The sequence below is a fragment of the Thalassophryne amazonica genome, chromosome 3 (assembly GCF_902500255.1).
Source record: "Thalassophryne amazonica chromosome 3, fThaAma1.1, whole genome shotgun sequence".
Taxonomy (NCBI): Eukaryota; Metazoa; Chordata; class Actinopteri; order Batrachoidiformes; family Batrachoididae; genus Thalassophryne; species Thalassophryne amazonica.
The window spans coordinates 36326066-36347228 of NC_047105.1; the positions used below are offsets into that span (position 1 = coordinate 36326066).

Genomic DNA, 21163 nt, shown 5'->3' on the forward strand with positions numbered 1-21163 from the left:
AGATGATGCCACTAGTTTGGCACACATATATTTGGGCAATGTTGTCGATTCCTCTTTTTCAGCACATCTCAAGCTCCATGGGGAGCGTTGGTGCACAGCCATTTTCAGATCTCTCCAGAGATGTTCAATCAGATTCAGGTCTGGGTTCTGACTGGGTCACTCAAGGACATTCACCGAGTTGTCCTGAAGCCACTCTTTTGATATCTTGGCTGTATGTTTAGGGTCATTGTCCTGCTGAAAGATGAACTGTCACCCCAGTCTGAGATCAAGAGCTCTCTGGAGGATGTGTTCATCCAGGATGTCTCTGTACATTGCTGCATTCATCTTTCCCTCAATCCTGACTAGTCTCTCAGTTCATGTTGCTGAAAAACATCCCCACAGCATGATGGTGCCACCACCATGCTTCACTGTAGGGATGGTGCCTGGTTTCCTTCAAACATGATGCCTGGCATTCACGCCAAAGAGTTCAATCTTTGTCTAATCAGACCAGAGAATTTTGTTTCTCATGGTGCCTTTTGGCAAACTCTAGGTGGGCTGCCATGTGCCTTTTTCAAATAAGTGGCTTCCATCTGTTCACTCTACTATACAGGCCTGATTGGTGGATTGCTGCAGAGATGGTTGTCCATCTGGATCTTCTTCTCTCTCCACAGAGGAATGCTGGAGCTCTGACAGAGTAACCATCAGATTCTTGGTCACCTCCCTGATTAAGGCCCTTCTCCACCGATCACTCAGTTTACACGTGTGGCTTTAGGAAGAGTCATGGTGGATCTGAACATACAGATGATGGAGATCACTCATTTGGACCTTCAAAGCAGAAGAAATGTTTCTGTACTCTTCTCTAGATTTGTGCCTTGAGACAATCTTGTCTCGGAGGTCTAAAGTCAACTGTATTGAATCAATATATATATATATATATATATATATATATATATATATATAATTTATTTTATTTTTTTTACTTTAATAAATTTGCAAAAATCTCCAAAAAACTTTTTTTCTCACATTGTCATGATGGGGTATTGTGTGTTGAATTTTTAAGGAAAAAAAATTCATCCATTTTGGAATAAGGCTGTAACATAAAAAATTTATGGAGTGTACAGAGTGTAGAATAACAACACAATATCAAAGACAAATGATGTGGAAAGAGCGTGTACCTAAAATGCAGCACCATACATGCGCGGCTGCTGTGTGTCCTACATCCCAGTCTGACATATGCATGGTGTGACCAGGTCCGGTAGGGGTCTAGTATGAGATGTGGAGCGAGACAGAGCGAGAGATAAGGCCATGCCCCACTTTTGTTGTATGTGTACAGTTTCTGCAGGACAGTAAACAGTTGACAGTGGAATATGATATTGGGCACGTTAAAAAGAATAATGTGAACAGGATAACAAAAAAATCTGATCAAAGTAGTAGATGACAACTGAGCATTAAGACCTGCAGTGAGGATGTTGTGTAACTGATCAGCCACCAGAAGCATGGCACCAGACTTGTCCAACATCCTGGCAGGGAGGCTCACCCTTGTACAAGTACTCACAGTTGGCAGGCCAACGGGACAGCACAGCAGAGTCACCTGTCAGGACCAACCCGATCTCACTCCAAGTTTGTGATGTCATCACAAAAAGTGATTTAATGTATTAGTTTGTGAAACCATCACAAAATTGAATACATGTTCATGATGGTGTCAGTGATAGTTTAGGGTTAAAAATAGTGATCGAAGGTCAACTGTAACACATTTTGTGACGGTATCATGAAAAAAACATGAGACTGGGCTGGTTAGGACCATGCCTTCATTCACCATGAGAAGCTCAGCGGAACACAGTACTTCAGTTTCTCTGTAAACAGGCTGAAGGTCACCAGAATACAGAGAGCAATCATACACCACTTTCTCAGTTTTTTAACCAGCCCAAAATTTCCATCAAGCTGTGAACTGCAACTCCTTGGAGATTAGGCATGTTTGCCTGTGAGCTTTAGTGATCACAGTGCAATGCCTGTCAGCTTTCAGTGTCTTGTCATTAAAGAAATCCTACATTCCATTTGGGTTATGTGTTGGCTCTATGTTGGTAAATCCTCCACAGACTGCTGTAAAACAGTCTGCTGTTGAAGCCTGCCCAAATTAAGTCTGGGACACAAACCACACAGCAGAGTCTGTTCATGTACCAAATGGCACATCACTCGTTACACCTGCAGAAAATAGTTTTTGTCGCTGTTTACCCTACGGTCACATTAGTTACAAGTGACAGAGGCAAAGCCACAACCTGTCATATTTTCAATAACAGTGATCATTTTGCAGTGACAAGAGACAACAATCACTATGCTGATAGCTAGGTGGGGCCAAAAAAGATGAGAATGTGAGGATTTCAATCTTTTTTTTTTTTTTGTCTTGTGGGTTTTAAGCTTGTCGTGGCTGACCTGGTTGCCTCTCACATCTGCAAACAATCATCTACTCCAGTGCAGGTTAACATATCAGCTCAGTCATCCACTCCTTTCTCGTTCATTGATGCACCTCCTTTGCCAGCCACACCCAGCCTCGCCACCTGTTCTGCCTATGCCTGTGGTACACTTTGCACTGTTTGGACAGATCCCAAGCTTTGGGACTGTTTTCGTTTGGTAAATCAAATCACTTATTTCACCCAGTCAGTATGGGGTTGTCTGCATTTTTCAGTTCAATTTATTCATGTGCGGAACAGAAAAGTCTATTATCAAATGCTGAGCGATGAGACACAGTGACTGCCAATCCGACTGAGTTCACCTGGTTGGTCACTCAAACAAAATAATCTAAGATGGTGGACCATGCACCAAAAGAGCTGTCTTTCTGTATAAATCTGATATGTTTGGCTTTTTTTTCCTCATATGTTTCGTAAAACTTAGCAAAATGTACACACTTCTAAATCTTAAAATGTTGTTTTTGTAACTAGAGAATACATCAGAAGTTATTTACAAGACATCTTATGGAGATGTTAGTATGCTAACTAGCGATACACGAAAATCATTGTGAATGTTGAACTTAAACAAATCAAGTAAACTTTGGCTCTGTTAAGCGGTAAAGCATGGAGGAAAAATTCATAAGTAACAGTGTCAAGTCTCCCATCCTTTATAATCATTAAACATTGTGCACATTAACGGCAAATAACCACGAACTGGCCACGCCCTGGGAACACACATCAAATGCAAACTACGTGTCACCCTCATTTTTAGCTCATGTGACCATAGGCTTAGTGTCACACTGTAGTTAACATTAGGAGTCGACAGTAGCTACTTTGGTGTTGTCGTGTCATTGGTCAGGTGAAGGACATGAATGGATGCATTTCTGTGGTATAGGAGGGTGAGCAGAAAGGTTCAGTGCTAGTGTTTCTGCTCACCTTTTAATCACTTATGTGTGAAACAATTCATCTGTCTCCCATACAGTGCAGTGCCAGCAAGAGCTCTCAGCTGAAACACAGATTCTTTCCCTCTGCAAGACAAGTATAAGGCTCATCAACCACAATCTTAGTGCACTTAACCACCCCAGGCTTTACCAAAGATGAGAGTAATGATGTATTTGGAGAGCTGGTTATGCAAAAATCTGACTCTGTTGGCAAATGCTGGAATATTTCGCCCACTGGCCGATTCAATTTTACATATAATTTAGCTGATTTGATGGTTTTATTGCATCTGAATATTTTTCAGGAGTGGTGCATGCTGCTAAGAGACAACCTTTATAGTCACACAACTTTGAATCATTGGCTATATTATCTACAGCTGAGGTCCCAATATGAACAATTTGAGAGCTCTTAGCTGCTGCCAGATGATTATCCTCACAAGCAGTGGAAAAGAACATTTAAATTGGCCTTAAGGATGAATTAATCCTAATGATAACTTTTCATTAACTGTTAATTAAAATATTCACAGCAGGCCGAATTCCTCTCTGGCTTTCACTTGTCTAACTCATTGTCTTGCTCTCATTCCATCGGTGGTCTCTTGCTGCTCTTTAAGAGCAAGGCAGTAGTATATTGTATTGTACCACTGCATGTTTGAGATACGGGCTTACCTAAATGGGTGCCAAGTCCATAATGTAACATGAAAGGAATCAGTTTTTCATTGAAGTGGTAATTGAAAATACATTTTTTGCCAATTACATTTTACCACTGACCCCGAAGAGCGCTTATAGGGATACTTATTTATAATGTCCATTTTGATTCTGATTAAAGTGTGACATGTAGGACTTTCTACTCCGATATTAAAATTTTACATGTGAAATAATCCAGTTATAAAAAATAAATATGGAAATTTAAAAAAATAGCTCAAAGTAAATTCTGAGACAGACACGTAATATTCTTGCACTGAACAGATTTGTGTTTGTGTTTTTACCATATGGGGAGTTTTAGAAGCAGGTATGTGTGCCTGTCCATTTGTCTCTTTGGCCACCTCTCTGTCATTTGCACCTTGAAAAACAAACAAAACAGTCTCAGATATGTTCCTAAGGAATCCAGCCCATTCTTCTTTCGCGAGTCTCTCCAAGCTCCTCTCAATTTGATGGTCTTCTGGCAATGGACTCGGTTCTTCAGTTCACACCACAATTTTCAGCAAGAGCCACGTCAGGGCTTGTGCAGGCCGGTCAATAACGTTCACTTTGGTGTTCTGGAATCGAGAGTTCAGGTAAAAGTTAAAGTATGAGCATTGTCCTGTCTGTCAATGGCAGAGGTGCGATGAAGTCACCATCAAGTCATTCTCAAGTTATCAATCTGCAAGTCCCAAGTCAAGTCTCAAGTCAGCTTGCAAACAGCTGGTGGTCATTATGACATGAGACTTGACTGGGACTTGCTGATTCATAACTGAGAGTGATGGTGACTTCGTCCCACTTTTGGTCAAAGGTAAGAAGGGTTATGCACATCCCTGTGTTCATAAGGACTGCCCACAGAGGAACATGGGAAAAGTTTTCAAACTCAGTATAAAAATATTGTGTTAACTAAAAGAATCATATTTTTGTTCAGAATAATTTACAAATATGTATAAAATATATACTGCAATAACATATATATATATATATATATATATATGTTAGCCGCTTTATCCGGAGTCGGGTCGTGGGGGCAGCAGCTCAAGCAAAGCCGCCCAGACCTCCCAATCCACACACACCTCCCCCAGCTCCTCTGGGGAACCCCAAGGCATTCCAAGCCAGCTGAGAGATGTAGTCCCTCCAGCAGTCCTGGGTCTTCCCCGGGTCCTCCTCCCAATGGGACATGCCCGGAAAACCTCTCCAGCGAGACGTCTAGGGGGCATCCGGAAAAGATGCCCGAGCCACCTCAACTGACTCCTTACGATGTGGAGGAGCGGCGGCTTGACTTCGAGCTTCTCCCGAGTGACTGAGCTCCCAACCCTATCTCTAAGGGAGCGCCCAGCCACCCTGCGGAGGAAACTCATCTCGGCCGCTTGTACTCGCGATCTCGTTCTTACTCAGGTACTCAGGACGGATTTCATTCACCCCAGGAGCCTTACCACTGAGGAGCTTTCTAACCACCTCAGTGACTTCGGCCTGGGTAATGGACGAGTCCACCTCTGAGTCCCCAGTCTCTGCTTCTTCCTCGGAAGACGTGACGATAGGATGGAGGAGATCCTCGAAGTATTCCTTCCACCGCCCGAGAACATCCCCAGTCAGGGTCAACAGCTCCCCCCCCGTAAACAGTGCTGGTGGAGAGCTGCTTCCGCCTCGGACCGCGTCGGACGGTTTGCCAGAATCTCTTCAAGGCCCACCGATAGTGCTCCTCCATGGCCTCCCCTTAAACAACGAGAAGTAACACCACGCGTGGTGGTGTTTTAGACTCCGCGATGTGCATTCAAACCGTATAATGCACGGCTTTGAGTTGTTTAATCCGCTTATACTATGGTCCCACACACTGAGCTTACACACAAATATTTATTTAAGTTAACTTTTTTTGTGTTCTCTTCTTCTTTCCCGTCTTCAATCTTGTCCAGTTCATCCGATGTTAAATCTTTGTGCCGTTGCTTTTGCTGTTCTTCTCGTTTGCTACTGATTTGCGTGTTGCTATGGTGACGATGAGAGTGGAGTGATATTACAGTAACTTAACTCGCTGAACTACGTGTGCGTATACACGAAAATAATGCACACCAGTTAGACATGGAATTCTCAATGACCATGGTAAAAATATATATATCATATATAAAGCTGACCATGTGTGTGTGTGTGTTCGCTATGCACAGTCACAGTAATTAAGCAATCGACACCAAACTTGGCATGGTGACTGCAGGCACTAAGGGGGAGGTCACTGGGACCCTTAGGTTGAAAGCGTATGTGCACTTTAATGAGCTGTCCCAGAGAAAATCATACGGGGGTGGCTGGATGACCTACTCTGATTTTGATTACATTTTCACCATTATACCCTTCAAGTAGATTGATTGAGAATGGCAAAGTTAGTTTTTCCCAGACCCGGTGCCAGACCTCAGATGTGAGAGTTATCAAAAAATAAAATAAAAGAGAAAGAAAAAGAAATACTGTAAAATATAGCAAAATATTAGTTATTCAATAATATCATGTATTTAACAAATCATGTATTTACCAAATTAATTAACTAAAGTAATTAATTTTAAAACAAACGGATATGGCATGTGTCTGTGTTCAAGCGATTTGATAGGTTGAGGGTTGCGCTTGTCAGTGCAGCAGAGGGCAAGGATCCTGAGTCCAGCGATTATGGCAAGGTGGACGAATTAAAGCATGCTCGATTTATTCAAGCAGTGTCAGAGCTGGAGTTCCTGGGATTCGTCAAGTCCACCAAGCAAAAGGCAGATCATGCAGCACGACTCACTTGGGGAGGATGTTAAGATAAAAGTTATGTATTGTTGTAAATATATCTACATGAAAGGTTTATCTTTGACCCGTTGTGTGACTGTCATGCCCAATTGCGCTGTGTTGGATGGAGGGCTGTATGTGGGGTTAATCTACTGTCTCATGTCGTTTCTCAGATCAGTTGTTGGTTTGGTTTTGTGTATGCAGGAGATCACTTGACCGAGGGTCTATACGTTCAAATATAATTTAAAAATACTGTCATCACTCTTTACTCTTACTCAGTCAGTCTCTTACAACGGTGTATCCTAAATACATGAGCTTTCCAGGAGCACGCCCAATTCATTATGCACGCTCAGAGGCACATCCCCTCCGGTGCTCACTTTTTTTTGGGGGGGGGGGGGGGGGCAACCCTGCCCCCTGTGATAAACTCATCGCCCCTTAATTTTTTTTTTTTTGGCGCCGGGCTTGGGTTTTCCATCAGGCAAAATTTACTGAATTTGGTCATGTTCAAAATTAATGTCAAAAATGGCCTCAGATAGTGTTACATTAAAAATATAGAAACAACAAATGGCAAAACTGACATATCGGTTCTCAGTTCTTGACGGGTAGATAGAAAAAGTGAGTGTGATTCCTCATAAGGGGTGCCAGTAACCCTCAAGAACCACTGTTCGTTCTGTGGCATATTTCCTTATTTCTGTAATTGACACTTTTGAATCCTATAGGTGAGCACTTTCAGAGCCAAATCTGCGTGAGCAGGAAATTTGAAATTTCTCATAAATCAGTAAATTTTCTGCTTATTTCAGCAAATAAAATGTCCTTTCCTGTAGTTTCCAGTGTGCAGAATCGATTTATACGGTTCTATTAGTGATTAGAGGTTAAGGTCATTCTCAATTTTACAATTTTAACATATTTTTTTGTGCTGAACAGGACATTTTAGCAACTGAAATGATTAAATATAGTTTGTGATGGCATCAATTGATAGAACATATTGTTAGCATAAAGTTAATTGCTAACATGCACAGTTTTAAGTATCTTTGCATTCCGTGAGGCTATCAAATCGAGCATTCTAAACGCAGAAGAAGTTGATGAAAAACTTGAAGCCATGAAGCCAGATTTCTCCCCAGGAAGCCAGAGTCTTCCGTGACTCTCTCTGAGACTGATCCTCTTCATGAAGCCAGAGTCTTCCTCTTCTAAGTCCAAGTCCGGAACCCAGCAAGAACAATCCATGATTCCCAGGCACTATCAGGTGTGGCTTCCACACTGCATCAACTCCCGGCACCACGTCTCTTGGGAACTCTACAGCTCTCTGCTACAGAGCACATAGCTCTGCTACACTCCAAGCTCTGATGTTTCAGACACTCTCCTGCACAGCTTCCAAGTCGCATCTGCTCCCGGCTCCACAACTGTCGCACACCACTCACTGTGGAACTCCTCCAGCTCTCGCTCCAGAGCACTTAGCTTCTGCCACGTTCAGCTAAGTTCCTGCTTGTCTGTGAGAACCTGTTTATGATTGTACATGATGAAGAGCTAATTCCAAAAACTCTTTCCAAGAGCTGTTTTCCGAGAGCTGCTAATTCCAATAGCTGTTCCCAAGAACTGTATTCCTGAACTTTCTTCAAGAACTGTTCCAAGAACTAGTACCAAGAACTATTTCAAAGAATTGTTCTCCAAGAATAGTCACTAGATCCTTTCTCCTAGTTCCTGATCTCGGCTCTGTGTGTCCCACCTTGTTCCTGGCTCTGTATAGCTCAAGTCATCAGTTCATTTACAAGACTGGCTTGGGAACCTGCAGCTCCCTATTTTACCACCTCCACAAGCGGGCTGCCTCTCCACTCTGCAGGCACCCCCAGCGCAGCAATATTTATTTGTCCTTGCTGTAAATAAATATATTTTCATTCACACCCATTCTGTTCTTGCTTCCAGCATTGGGTCCATAGCCTCAACCAGTCCAGTCCTGTCCAGACCTCTAACCATAACAACTTTGTCAGTGTGAGCATTTCTGGATTCAAAGTTTTTGTATGTGACTCTTTAGATCCTTACTGCCACTTCAGATTGGGCCGGAAATTATGCATGTGCCCGCCACACATGCGCTTGTGGGCTGAGTGACTTTCATACAGTAGTCTAAATTTTCAGCCAATACTGGCCAGTAGATGGCAGTGTTCATGGCAGTATGAACAGCACTTGCCACACATTCGACCAAAAAGTGCTGAATTCCACTTAGCAACAGAATTTTCAGTTTTCAATTTCCTTTTTTTACAAATGTAAAAAACGACATATCTACAAACAGATTTATGTGTAAAACCCACCCCACGTTTCAGTATGTGCTGTGTTAAACCATCGACCAACCACTCATGTCAGGAAACTATTTTACCCATAATGCACTGCGGCATGTGTGTCTACGCGCTAACACCTTCAAAATAAGTGCCTTCCTTTAAAATTAAAACATATAGTGATATTTTTCACTTTGCAAAATGACAGACATGACGTTAATTTCAATAACTTGTCCGGAATTAGTTTGTTTAAATTTGAACCATAAGTCAAAACTGTCTCCCTGTGCATGACTGTGTGATATGCCGGCGAGTCTGTATGGTGTAAAGAGAAATGATCTTTCTTGTCTCTCTCAAATTATTACATTAATTTTCTCTCTCTCTCTCTCTCTCTCTCACACCACACACCACCTCTCTCGCTGTCTCTCTTTCCCTTTCTCTCTGGTAGTCAGCTCTTCCCTGCCTGCAGAGGATACAGCTGTACCTCTCATAGCTGTCTGTCTGCTTCAAACATGCAACAGGCAGGCATTAAAATCTTTGCTTTTAGACTTAAATGTTTTTAACTGTTAAGCTTTATTCACTAGCCTGCAAAATTTGTTAGCAGCCTAAAATTACTGGAACTAAATTAATCAGACGCTAAATGGTCCACTGATGGTTTTCCAAGTTATCTGACAAGCTAATCCGCTAATGAAAACGTTAGCTTTGATAATTAGCAGATTATCCGAACTGTGCCCATCACTGTATATGTGTGTGTATTTATTATACGCACACCACATACAGCAAATGTAATAAAAAGTAATTGTTACACAAGTTTTCATGCACTAATTTTGGGGAAAAATCCAGTGACTACAAGAAAAGTACTGCTGACAGCTGGGAAATTCTGCAAGCCAGGATACTTTTGGGGCATATAAGGCCAACAAGCCAATTATGAGCTTATGAGCTCTGATCTTACCTTGGTTTGTTTCCCAGTAGTTATGTGTCTTGTTGACTTCATGGGGGGTTCCCTGTGTGCCTGCATCCTTTAACACATCGGACCCCCTAAGGATTGTGCAGGGCTGCTGAAGATGGCGGACAAACTGAGATGGTACTACTCTGGTTCCCACTGCAGTGCAAGGTGTATTTAAGGATTATGGGCCTGATTTACTTATATCGCAGAACATGAGTGCTAAATTGTGTTGGCCATCCAAACTTTTGCATGTTTGGGTGGAGACAGTTTTGGTGGGTCATTTCCTCAGAGTAATTGATAGCATGTGGTAATGTGACATAGACAGCAGTATGTAAATGAGGATTTTGTGCATGTTAATGACTGTAAGCACAAAATGAAATTAAATCAGCCATGTAAGTTAAATGACTGGACGCAGGTGAAAGGCACCACTTTATCCAGATGTAATATACATAGAAGACAACTCAGTACTCAAATAGCACTGTATTTCTTTGATTTATCAAATACCGTCTATATTATACTTGCGGTCTTGATTTCTCCCATTTGTAAAACTGACTGCAGTCTGTGTTGTAACTAGGTGCTCTTGTAGGCTGTATATATATATATATATATATATATATATATATATATATATACAATTGTTGTTCTCCACCCCCTCCCAAATTAAGCAAACAACAAAGTCAAGTAAATTAGATCAATTTATTTTGTTGTGAACAGCATATGATTGATTCTGATGCGATGATTGCTTCTAAACGTCAGTAGCCTGCTTGTCTACCTTCTTAGTGTTTTGGCATCCTGGATTTCAATATTTCCACCAGTTCCTCCTCTGTGAACTCAGCAAACCTCACTGGCAGACCGATTTTCTGCTGTTGTTGACATGTTGTTGCCATTTTTCAACCAGCGTCTGTCAGCAAGTTCCTGACCTTCGTATGCCGCGCTCTGATTGGCTAGCTGTTGGCAATAAGCTCTAACACTATTGGTCAGTGGGAACCGAACCAATACAACTTTTGGTCCTAGCGTTTTTGGATCCTTTTGGATCCAACATAACTTTCTGGCACCAATCATGCCAAAATACAGGTAAATGATGGACAGAAAGGCTAATCTGTGATAGACTATTGCAATCTGAGTGCAGAACATATATATATATACACACACGAGGTCTGTGATGAAAAAAGCGGTCCTTTTATTTTTTTCAAAAAATAAATGGATTTGATTCATATGTTTTTACGTCAGACATGCTTGAACCCTCGTGCGCATGCGTGAGTTTTTTCATGCGTGAGTTTTTTCACGCGTGTCGGTGACGTCATTTGCCTGTGGGTAGGCCTTGAGTGAGGAGTGCTCCACCCCGCCCGTCGGAATCTCTTTGTCTGAATAGCCGCTGCGGACGGCGCGTTGCTTTATCAACATTTTTTCTGGACCTGTGAGGAATATCCGAGTGGACACTATTCGAGAAATTAAGCTGGTTTTTGGTGAAAAGTTTAATGGCTGATGAGAGATTATGGGGTGTTTCTGTCGCTGTAAGGACTTCCCACGGAGCAGGACGTCGCGCAGCACTTCCAGGCGCCGTCGTCGGCCTGTTTCGACCTGAAAACATCCTAATTTAAGGCTTAATTCACCCAGGACGTCGTGAGAGAACAGAGAAGATTCAGAAGAGGCCGGCATGAGGACTTTATGTGGACATTCCACTGTTTAAGGACATTTTGTAATGAAAGACGTGCGCGCAAATTCGCCGAGTCGTTTCCGTGACGACTCGGCAAATCTGTGTGCGCCGCGACAGGAAAAACACCTCCGTGTTGAAAACCATTTGTAAAATTCAGGAGGCTTTTGATGGCTTTCAACAAGTGAGTAACTGAGAAATTGTTTAACAGCTTGGGCATGTTCCAACTTGCCCGTTAAGGTTTCCAACGGAGGTGTTTTTCCTGTCGCGACCCCCCGCGGTCAGGTCCGGCCCGACATGCGACTCTGCCCGCACATTCTTTCATTACAAAATGTCCGTTAACAATGGAATGTCCGAATAAACTCCTCATGCCGACTTCTTCTGAAAGTTCTCTGTTCTCTGACGACTTACTGGGTCAACAGAGCCTGAAATGTGGAAGTTTTCAACTTGAAACGGCGAGACGCTGCCGCCTCGAAGCGCAGATCGCCGTCAGGCACCGTGGGCCATCGTTACGGCGACACTACCAGACCAAAATCTCTCATCAGCCGTTAAAATTTTTACCGAAAACCAGCTGAATTTATCGAATGGTGTCCACTCAGTTGTGCCTTACAGTTTTTGAAAAAATTTTGATCATACAAAGCAGCAGTCTCTGAGCCATTCCTAAACAATGAAAAAATGACGAGAGGGTGGGCCACTCCTCACTCAAAGACTGCCCACAGGTGAATGACGTAACCGACAGGCGAGAAAAAACTCTCATGCCCACGAGCATTCAAGCATGTCTGATGTAATCACACGTGATTCAAATCCATATGGTTTTTGAAAAAAATAATAAGGTCCGTTACCTTTATCACAGACCTCGTATATAAAGGCTAATCTGTGATTGGCTATTGCAATCTGAGTGGAGAACATATATATATATATATATATATATATATATATATATATATATATATATATATATATATATATATATATATATATATCCTTTTTTCAGTCTGTTTAAAATATTGTAAAAATATGGCTGTAGCAGTAAATGACAGTATTAAAAGTCACATTTTATCTCTGAATTGCATATTTATAAACCGTTAATGGAGTACGCTCACCCATATTGCGTTCACAAACACAAAACAAATGCACGAAGAATGAATAAATAAAAATGTTGACTTTTGAGCTGCTTACAAACCGTTTCTGTCCAAAGTGTAACTTCTTTCGACTCTATGTTGCAACAACAGCAGCGTTTGTGTGCTTTGACCTGTGAACTGGTGTTCTGTTGAGATGAGGTGCGTCGTGGAGATGAGGTTCATTGCGTAACTGCACATGCATGCACTGAAAAAATTACTTGACGAAGTTCGCTTATTTTGATGGGCAAGTAAATTGTTTATCCGAACGTAGTAATGTATAAAATGTACTCACTATAAAATGATAATTATTTTTAACCTTCGATAGGCAAAATATACATATGTACATGCATTTATGCTCCTCAAGTAAAACACAGAAAATGTTTTACTTACTAGGCTATAAATAAATAAATAAATAAATAAAACTTACGTGAATACTTCTCGGTGGTGGGTAGAGGAACGAAATAAACAAAATGCGCATGCGCAGTTGCACGTCGAGCGAGTTACATCATCTCCACGTGTGCAGTTGCGCGAGGCACCTCATCTCGGTGGGACACCGGAGGTGTTAGCAAGCCTTTTACATTCATAAACAGAACTAACATGTATGATTTTAGGGTTTACAAATATTTATGACCGTTAAATTTACTCACTTTACCAGCAAAAAATAAATAAATAAATGTTAGTGAACTAAATTTATCGGGAGCTAATTGGTCTGTTGATGGTTTTTAGCTAGCTGAAAAGCTAATTCACGCATGAAAACATTAGCTTAGCTAAAAAACAGGAAAATTGTCTTTAAATGATTCATTCGCATCATGTTAGCATCAGTTAAGCTTAGCTCACTTGTTGGAGAAGTACATCCACCTTTACTTGAACTTCCTTTAACTATTCATGACTGAAGAAAATTTTTTTTTGTTTTTGCCTTTTAATGAACACAGTAATCATGTGAAAGCAATACTATACAGATCAGAGAGTTCTCAGACTGCGCCTGTGGCTCTCTGTACTTCCATTTGTTAGTGGTAAAATATGATTGAAAAAATACTGAATAAGGAACAGAATCAAAAATCACCAGCTTGCCATTGAACTGAAACTGGCCTCCTGCGTTAACCTCACTGTACCAGACTTTAAGTCAGCTTTGATAGCTTATTATTTTGTCAAAAGACTTGTCTGTGGTATGACAGGATTCAGCGTTTCATGCAGTGATAGATTATTCCACAAATTAACAAGTTACTGTTATCATAGCCCACTTATTCAGGCTGACTGGCACTCTCTCTGTTAAACTGTGCTAATTGACATAGTTATTTTGTCTGCTTTTCCCTCAGGGAATAATTATGATGACAGCACAGTGACAGGTATAAATGTGGAGTGCAACAAAAAACATGCTGTACAAACAGCTGCACAAGCTCCACCATGTTCGGGGGTGGTGTTTTAATTAGATTTTTGTGTAACTCCATCACCATGCTGCTTTTTGCTTACTGGAGGCTCCAGGATGCTAACTCACATATCACATATGACAGATCTGGGAGCAAGCGCTGGTGTGGCACACCGCTGCGTACGCCACACCACAGAAACACCTTGGGTCATGGATGGCAATCAGTCATGCAGACAGTAAGTCCAACCCCACCTCTTGAAAGTGGCTTTCTATCATCTGTTGCGTCAGGTGAAAAGTGGTTGTCCCTTGGCCTTCTCCAGTTGCTGGTAGTGAGGCAGCTGCATGCTGGATCATGCACAGAGAAACGGACTAGTTGCCCAAAATGTCATCGCCGACAATGCAAGTGAGTCTTCTCATCTGAGTCTCCCGACATACAGTGGCTTCCAAAAGTATTCAGCCTCTTAGTATTTCACACATTTTAATTTGTTTATGGTATTTCAAATACAAAATGTAAATCAGGCTTCTCAGTATAAAAATTTCTAAAATTATCTTTCTTAGACTCAAACTGAAAGTAAATCTGTTCAACTTGATATAATCAAATTAAAAATACAGTTGTATGCAAAAGTTTGGGCACCCCAGATGATTGCCATGATTTTCCTTTATAAATCATTGGTTGTTTGCATCAGCAATTTCAGTTAAATATATCATATAGCAGCCAAACACAGTGATATTTGAGAAGTGGAATGAAGTTTATAGGATTTACAGAAAGTGTGCAATAATTCTATAAAAAAATTAGACAGGTGCATAAATTTGGGCACCCCAACAGAAAAAAATACATCATTTAGTAGATCCTCCTTTTTGCAGAAATAACAGCCTCTAAATGGTTCCTATAGCTTCCAATGAGAGTCTGGATTCTGGTTGAAGGTATTTTGGACCATTCTTCTTTATAAAACATCTCAGGTTTGTTGGTTTCCGAGCATGGAGAGCTCGCTTAAAATCACACTACAGATTTCAATAATATTTAGGTCTGGGGACTGAGATGGCCATTCCAGAACATTGTACTTGTTCCTCTGCATGAATGCCTTATTAGATTTTGAGTAGTATTTAGGGTCGTCGTTGAAAAATCCAGCTCCGGCGCAATATTCAACTTTGTCACTGATTCATGAACATTGTTCTCAAGAATCTGCTGATATTGACTGGAATCCATGTGATCCTCAACTTTAACAAGATTCCCAGTACCTGCACTGGCCACATAGTCACACAGCATGATGGAACCACCTCCAAATTTTACTGTAGGTAGCAAGCATTTTTTCTTGGAATGCTGTGTTCTTTTTCAGCCATACATACCGCCCCTTGTTATGTCCAAATAACTCAATTTTAGTTCATCAGTCCACTGTTGGGAAAGTGTAGTGACACGGACCCACAACAGGGGGCGTAAATGAACGGACAATGGAAGAAGTCAAATTATAACACTTACTGGTGTGAATGTCACAACCCAAACACAGCAGAATCAGAATGTGCAACAGTCAATTAATAAAGGTGTCGTGTGGGCAGGCTCGACGATAGGAGATGCCCGTCAGGAAACGAACCAGAACCACACGATTTCCACCGCCACCCTGAACCCGAGGAATACTGGAGCCGCCAAGTCCCGGAGTCCCCAGGTGGCCACCTCTCCGGCGTGTCGGATCTGGTACTGCTGGCAGAAAGCAAAAGACAGTCAAAGGGTGGGTGTGTGAACACCCAGCAACAATGGTGGGAATGGCCACCTCCACCTCTCACTCAACACGTTGCAGTGGTCTCAGAGGAAAAGGAGCGCCGTCATGCACAGCCTCCACCAAACGACCGGTTCTCCTGCAAACACTCACAATCACAGATTTATAAATCTCAAAAAAAGGCTGAGAGTAGTACCTCCAAATGAAGATGATATCTCGGCAGTTTGGTGGAGGTGTCCTCCTGCTTTTATACCAGATGTATGGATTAGTGACAGCTGTCACAGATGATGGGTGACAGCTGTCACCACGGCTTGTTCCTGAGGCGGCAGCGCCCTCTCCTGCCTGAAGCCCGCACTTCAGGCAGGGCGCCTTCTGGTGGTGGGCCAGCAGTACCTCCTCTTCTGGCGGCCCACACAACATCCACAATACCTTATTCCAAAATGAAGCTGGCTTGTCCAAATGTGTTTTAGCATACCTCAAGCAACTCTGTTTGTGGCATGTACGCAGAAAAGGCTTCCTCTGCATTACAACATCATACAACATCTGTTTGTGCAAAGTGCGCTGTATAGTTGAACAATGCACAGAGACAGTATCTGCAGCAAGATCATGTTGTAGGTCTTTGGTGCAGGTCTGTGGGTTGACTATGACTGCTCTCACCATCCTTTGCTTCAGCTTATCTTAGATATTTCTTGGCCTGCCACTTCAGGCCTTAACTAGTACTGTGCCTGTGGTCTTCCATTTTTTCATTATGCTCCTCACAGTGGAAACTGACAGTTGAAATATCTGAGATAGCTTTTTGTGTCCTTCTCCTAAACCATGATGTTGAACAATCTTTGTTTTCAGGTCATTTTAGAGTTGTTTAGAGGCTCCCATGTTGCCACTCATTAGAAGAGATGCAAAGAGAGGAAACATTTGCAAATGGCCACTTTAAATACCATTTCTCATGATTGGATTTACCTGTGTCAGGAGGTCAAGGGACAATGAGCTTACCAAACCAAATTTGTGTTCCAATAATTAGTGCTAAATGTATTCAAATCAATAAAATGACAAGGGTGCCCAAATTTATGCACCTGCCTAAATAATGATTGCACAATTTCTGTAAATACTACAACCTTCATTTCACTTCTCAAATATCAGCATGTTCATCTGCTATATGATATATTTAACTGAAATTTCTGATCCAGACAACCAATGATTTTGTATATGAAAATCATGAAAATTATCAGGGGTGCCCAAACCTTTGCATACAACTGTATAAAAGTCAGGATGATGGGTTGCATAAGTAATCAGCCCCTTTGGTATAATACCTGTAAATAATCAGTTTAATTGCCAGTTTTCTTCAGACAAGTCAGGGGATGGATACATGAACATTTACAAGTCACTGAATATGTCTTGAAAAGAAAACTGAAGAAAACTGGCAATTAAACTGATTATTTACAGGTATTATACCCTCCTAAGACCCAGAGGTTCTCATGAAACAAAACTTAGTTTATGGACTAGACAACCAAAAATGTCATGTCCACATATGTGGACGCAACCCATCATCTTGGCTTTCATATTTTAAATTAATTTATATAAAATTGAGATTTGCTTTCAGTTGGGTTAAAGGAAGATAATTTTAGATTTTTTTATACTGAGAAGCCTGATTTACTTTTTGTATTTGAAATGCCATAAACAAATTAAAATGCAAGGAATACCTGAATACTTTTGCAAGCCACTGTACAATAACTGTTCATCTGACATAGAGTCATTCCAATGGGACCCAAGGATCCTCTGAAGAGACCTTGTACCAAAGACATTTAGTTGTTGCTTTAGGTCACTGGTTAACATCCAAGTCTTTTTTATTTCATTTCATTTATATATGCCAAATCACAACAGAGTTGCCTCAAGGTGCTTCACACAAGTAAGGGCTAACCTTACTAATCCCCAGAGGAGTAGTGGTAAGGAAAAACTCCATCTGAGGAAGAAACCTCAAGCAGACCAGACTCAAAGGGGTGACCCTCTGCTTGGGCCATGCTACAGACACAAGTCTTCAACCATACCATAAGGCAGGAAGTATCAGACTCAGTATAAGACTCAGCACTTTGTTCTCCTGCAAAACTATCGTCATCAACAAACAACCTCATGACTGGATTTCTCCCTAGACATCTCCTGATTTCATAAACTGAGGACCCAAATACATGAATATCACTGCCAAAGTCAATGACTGAGTTGATAGAATGGTCATTAGATGAATAAAGACAGACAAGATGGCCCATTGACAGGATTGGTTAGTCCAGATGACAGAGTGTCTTTCATGGAATATTATTTTCACACATCCCCAGTTCCTACGGCTTACATATGAGCAAAATGCTAGAACTTCCACCACATATCTACTTGGTTGTTGGGTGATACTTTTCAATTTGTGGATTTTTAATGACCATCTCCAGCTAGAGGTTAAATCTCTGGTCCCTAAAGCCCATATTAGTGGATCCAGACCACAAGCAAACTTGTGTGAAACCTTGGCAGGTCAGTTTTTAATCATCTTTCTTTTTCCACTCTATCGCTCAGTAATGGTGACTTTTTCTCCTCCAGTAGACCCTATCGCTGATGAAACCGAGGCTTGAGACCTGGCAGCACAGCCACAGCTGAGACTGAGATGCAGCGGGTCAGCAGAGGGATGAGTCAAGAAGCGGCGAGAGGTGAGAGCACAGCAGAGGCGATGAGGACAAAGATGGATGAACAACATACGAAAAGATCAATCAGCCACTCATAGGGACAGAAGATCATCTTTCTGCACCCAGCAGTGTTTCTGCTGCTGCATCCTCCCATCCTTGCCTCCAATAAAGAATATCACCTCATCGCTTAGGTATATCGTATTTGTCTTTTGCCAGATATGTGATATGGGTATATATAGAGAGCAAGAGAGAGAGAGAGAGAGAAGGAGGGGTAGGTGCAAAGCAGAGTGCGGAAGGAGACATGAGAGGCAGTTAGGTAGCGAGGGAGGATGTATTGATTGTTTTCACTGTGGTATAATTGCAATTAAAGGTTGCAAACAGCACAGTGGATCAGTTACGCTGCTGTCACCCAGCAGGGTGCGTTGATGCAGCACTACACATTTCATCAGCCAGCAGAGAAAAGTGCTAATACACTGTTGGCCCCTGCAGACTCTAGTATTACTGCCATGGCTTGCAGTAACTTAACACTTCAGCTGTACACATGTTGCACATAAACTATTTTCTTCTTCAGCCACAAATAGATAATGGGGGATTCATGGCACTGAGTAGCATTTATGTAATCAGGCAACATTAAGGATATTGGGTAATTAAATTCCTGTTTGCAGCTTTATTCATTCATGATTTATAATGTCCTTTTGTGTCAGTTATTTCGTTTTGTCATTTTGAATCCATTGAGGTATCCAGTCTCAGCTTTAAGGCTGTTCTTAATATGATTATCATCTACAAACATGTCCATCACTTTATTTTTGAACATTATAAATCTTAATTTATACCAAAAAATACCTTACGTGTGCAGCTCGGTGTGCAGTGGTGGGCACAGTTCTGCTAACTGCTAATTAGTGAAGCTAACATTTTCATTAGCAGATTAGCTTGTCAGCTAACTTTGAAAACCATCAGCAGACCAGAAAAACCTTTGGCTAAATTTAGTTCTGCTAAGTTTCATTCCGTTAACATTTTTTTTTTTTTTTTTTACTGGTAAAGAGAGTAAATTTAACAATCAAAAACATTTGTTAACCCTAAAATCATACGTTAGTTATTGTTTATGAATGCAGAGAGCTAGCTAACACTTCCAGTTCACAGGTCAAAGCACACCAGCGCATGTAAGAAGACAAGTTACACTGTGGCCAAAAACGGTATGTGACCAGCTCAAAAGTCAGTATTTTTATTTATTTATTTTTCATGCATTTGTTTTATGTTTGTGAATGCAATACTGAAATACTGCGATTTACTGCTTTTGATAAAGATGATAAGATTGTTTGCGGTTTTATTTATTTATTTATTGTATGTTTGTTTTGTGTTTGTGATTGCCTTTGAATTTACCCAGCAGCCCCTGTGGTGCTTAAACTCAAACCTGGCTTATCAGTAGCTGACAGCGTACCGAGTCAATACTAAAATTTGCTGTTAGTGGCAACTTCCGCAAAATCTTTTAGCGGTTTATGGGTTTAACTTTTAATAGCGATGATTCTGTTACGTCTTTGGTGGTTGTAATATCCCAACCAATGAGGTTGGACTGCTTTCATCTTAAATCAATGAAATACAAGATGTTGTGTGTAAGGCAGGAACCTGGGTACCTTTCCTATTCCAGTGCCCTGGATGTCTGAATTTTCTGTGAATCTTTTTGCTGAGTTTGGAAGACTGGCATATATATATATATATATATATATATATATATATATAAAATATTCCTGAAACATGTCACATGTCACATAGTCAACAGCTGCTCCACTGTTACCCTCCCAGACTTGCTATCACAGACCCAATCAGTGCATCCCATTACTTTTTTAAAGGCTCAATTTCCTACCCACGTCTGTGAGACATCTTTATGGGAACCAAATCGACTGTTCATTAACGAGGGGAAGCTGTATCAAGAACAAACATCTTTAATTAACACATCCACAGCACTTCCTGTCTTTGATCTCCCCATTTGATTTATGCCTCTGCTTGAAGAGGGCGGTTCGGTGGAGGGATACACGAGGAGTTTGGAGGGGATATCGGAAAAAAGCCACTACTGCAGAGCCTCGGTTGATCAGAAGGTCTTGCAACAAAAAGACCTTTCCTAGACTCAGTGGAGCCAGCTCAATTACCAGTCAGGACCGTTATCTCTTTAATAGCACCGATAAGGCAATAATCCAAAATCCATGCACTTTTAATGACTTTCTGTCTAATTAAGGACTGTTTTATAAAAGCCGGCCACATCAGAGACCTTTTCATTGTTCACAAACCTAAAATTCATACTATCTCCATAAAGGCTTGTAAAAAGTATTAATGCTTTGATACTTACCCTTGGCTAAGCACAAAGAAATCCCTTTGCAATATGGCTGCTCAATGTCAAAGAGGGCAGATGAAAAAACAGACGAGAAATCTTCTTTGGCTCACTTCTCACACTGGATTTCACTCAGGGTCATTGTCATTTCTCATGCAATTATTTTTCTTTGTTTAATATACAGCACCAAAATCTCAAGTAAAATGGAGTTAAATTTGGGTGCTAAAATATTAATTTGAGGATTCCATGAAGTATCTGGCTTTGACACAACACATGAAGTCAGATGTGTGTTCCTGGCAGGCCCAATGGAGATCGAGTGTGTTTGTTGTGCTGTAG

At 41.2% G+C, this 21163-nt stretch overlaps 1 protein-coding gene across 1 annotated transcript in view; it reads left to right on the top strand.

Moving 5' to 3' along the window:
- Positions 1-1475: 1475 nt before the first annotated feature.
- Positions 1476-21163, top strand: part of LOC117507741 (elastase-1-like) — a 52350-nt gene continuing 32662 nt past the window's right edge. Inside the window, exons 1-2 of the mRNA XM_034167554.1 lie at positions 1476-1526; positions 2395-2554. Of these exons, the coding sequence (XP_034023445.1) occupies positions 1476-1526; positions 2395-2554 (211 nt within the window). The remainder of the gene's footprint in view (positions 1527-2394; positions 2555-21163) is intronic.